We start from the raw sequence: 998 nt of genomic DNA, 5'->3' as shown, positions 1-998 counted from the left end.
ACGGTGAGGATGAAAAGTTGAGGCTGTACCGAGGGGAGGAGAGCCAATTTCCCAAGGCAGTGAAAAGACCTTAAACGCCAGCCCTAATAAGGGAGTCTATATGTGATGTTTTACGCACGTCAGTTGAATCCCAGCCTTGGCCCTTCCAGACGTAACTCCATCCTGATCGTCAACTGCCTGTCGGTGGTGGGGGCAACCCTGATGGTGGTGTCCAAAGTCAGCGAATCCTTTGAGACTCTGATCCTGGGCAGGCTGCTTTTCGGTCTCTTCTGCGGCCTGGTGATGAGCCTTAACCCGCTGTACATCCAGGAGGTGTCGCCCACCCTGCTGAGGGGCGCTTTCGCCACCCTCAACCAGGTGGCCTTCGCTTCGGGAATCCTGCTCGGCATGGTGAGGCGGACGCCAAAGCGCCGTTGCCGGAGAGATTTCGATGAGGGTTTCAAGGTTCCTTGGCCCCATGACAGGTGTCGGGACTGGAGACCATGCTGGGCACCAAAGAACTTTGGCCCATGATGATGTCTCTGTCCCTGATCCCGGCGCTGGTGCAGTACCTCGTCATGCCTTTCTGCCCCGAGAGCCCTCGCTACCTGCTCATCAACAAGGGGCAGGAGGACGAGGCCGACGCTGGTAGGACAACCCTAACTTTTAGCCCTATTCTTCACCTGAAAGCCCAATCCTGGCTCTCAAAACCTTACCCAGCTTCAAATCATCATTTTATGAAATTAAAAACTCTTCGCATTTCAAATTTGGAACCCTATTTGAAACCGTAAACCAGGCTTGAAGCTCTAAATTGAACAGCTAACTGTTGGTTGGGAATCCTAACGCATATTTGAAACCTTAATTTGAAACCATAACCCCAGTTTAACCTATTTCTAAGGGTTCAAACCTAACTTAAAAGCCCAAACCCAGTTTGAAAAACCTCATTTGAAGCCCTAACTGTGGCCTGGAGCCATAATTTGAAACATTAACTCTAGTTTGAAACCCTAACTGAGGCAGGC

At 50.9% G+C, this 998-nt stretch overlaps 1 protein-coding gene across 1 annotated transcript; it reads left to right on the top strand.

The window, feature by feature from the left end:
• The first annotated feature begins 6 nt into the window (after positions 1-6).
• Positions 7-976, top strand: LOC109509303 (solute carrier family 2, facilitated glucose transporter member 3-like). The gene is made up of 2 exons (XM_019859174.1): positions 7-390; positions 465-976. Exons 1-2 carry the CDS (start codon positions 106-108, stop codon positions 768-770), a joined length of 591 nt encoding a protein of 196 aa, XP_019714733.1. The 5' UTR covers positions 7-105; the 3' UTR covers positions 771-976.
• Positions 977-998: the final 22 nt, after the last annotated feature.

This window comes from Hippocampus comes, unplaced genomic scaffold (genome assembly GCF_001891065.2).
Source record: "Hippocampus comes isolate QL1 unplaced genomic scaffold, H_comes_QL1_v1.1 C16848900, whole genome shotgun sequence".
NCBI lineage: Eukaryota > Metazoa > Chordata > Actinopteri > Syngnathiformes > Syngnathidae > Hippocampus > Hippocampus comes.
This window is presented reverse-complemented; position numbering and strand designations above follow the sequence as displayed.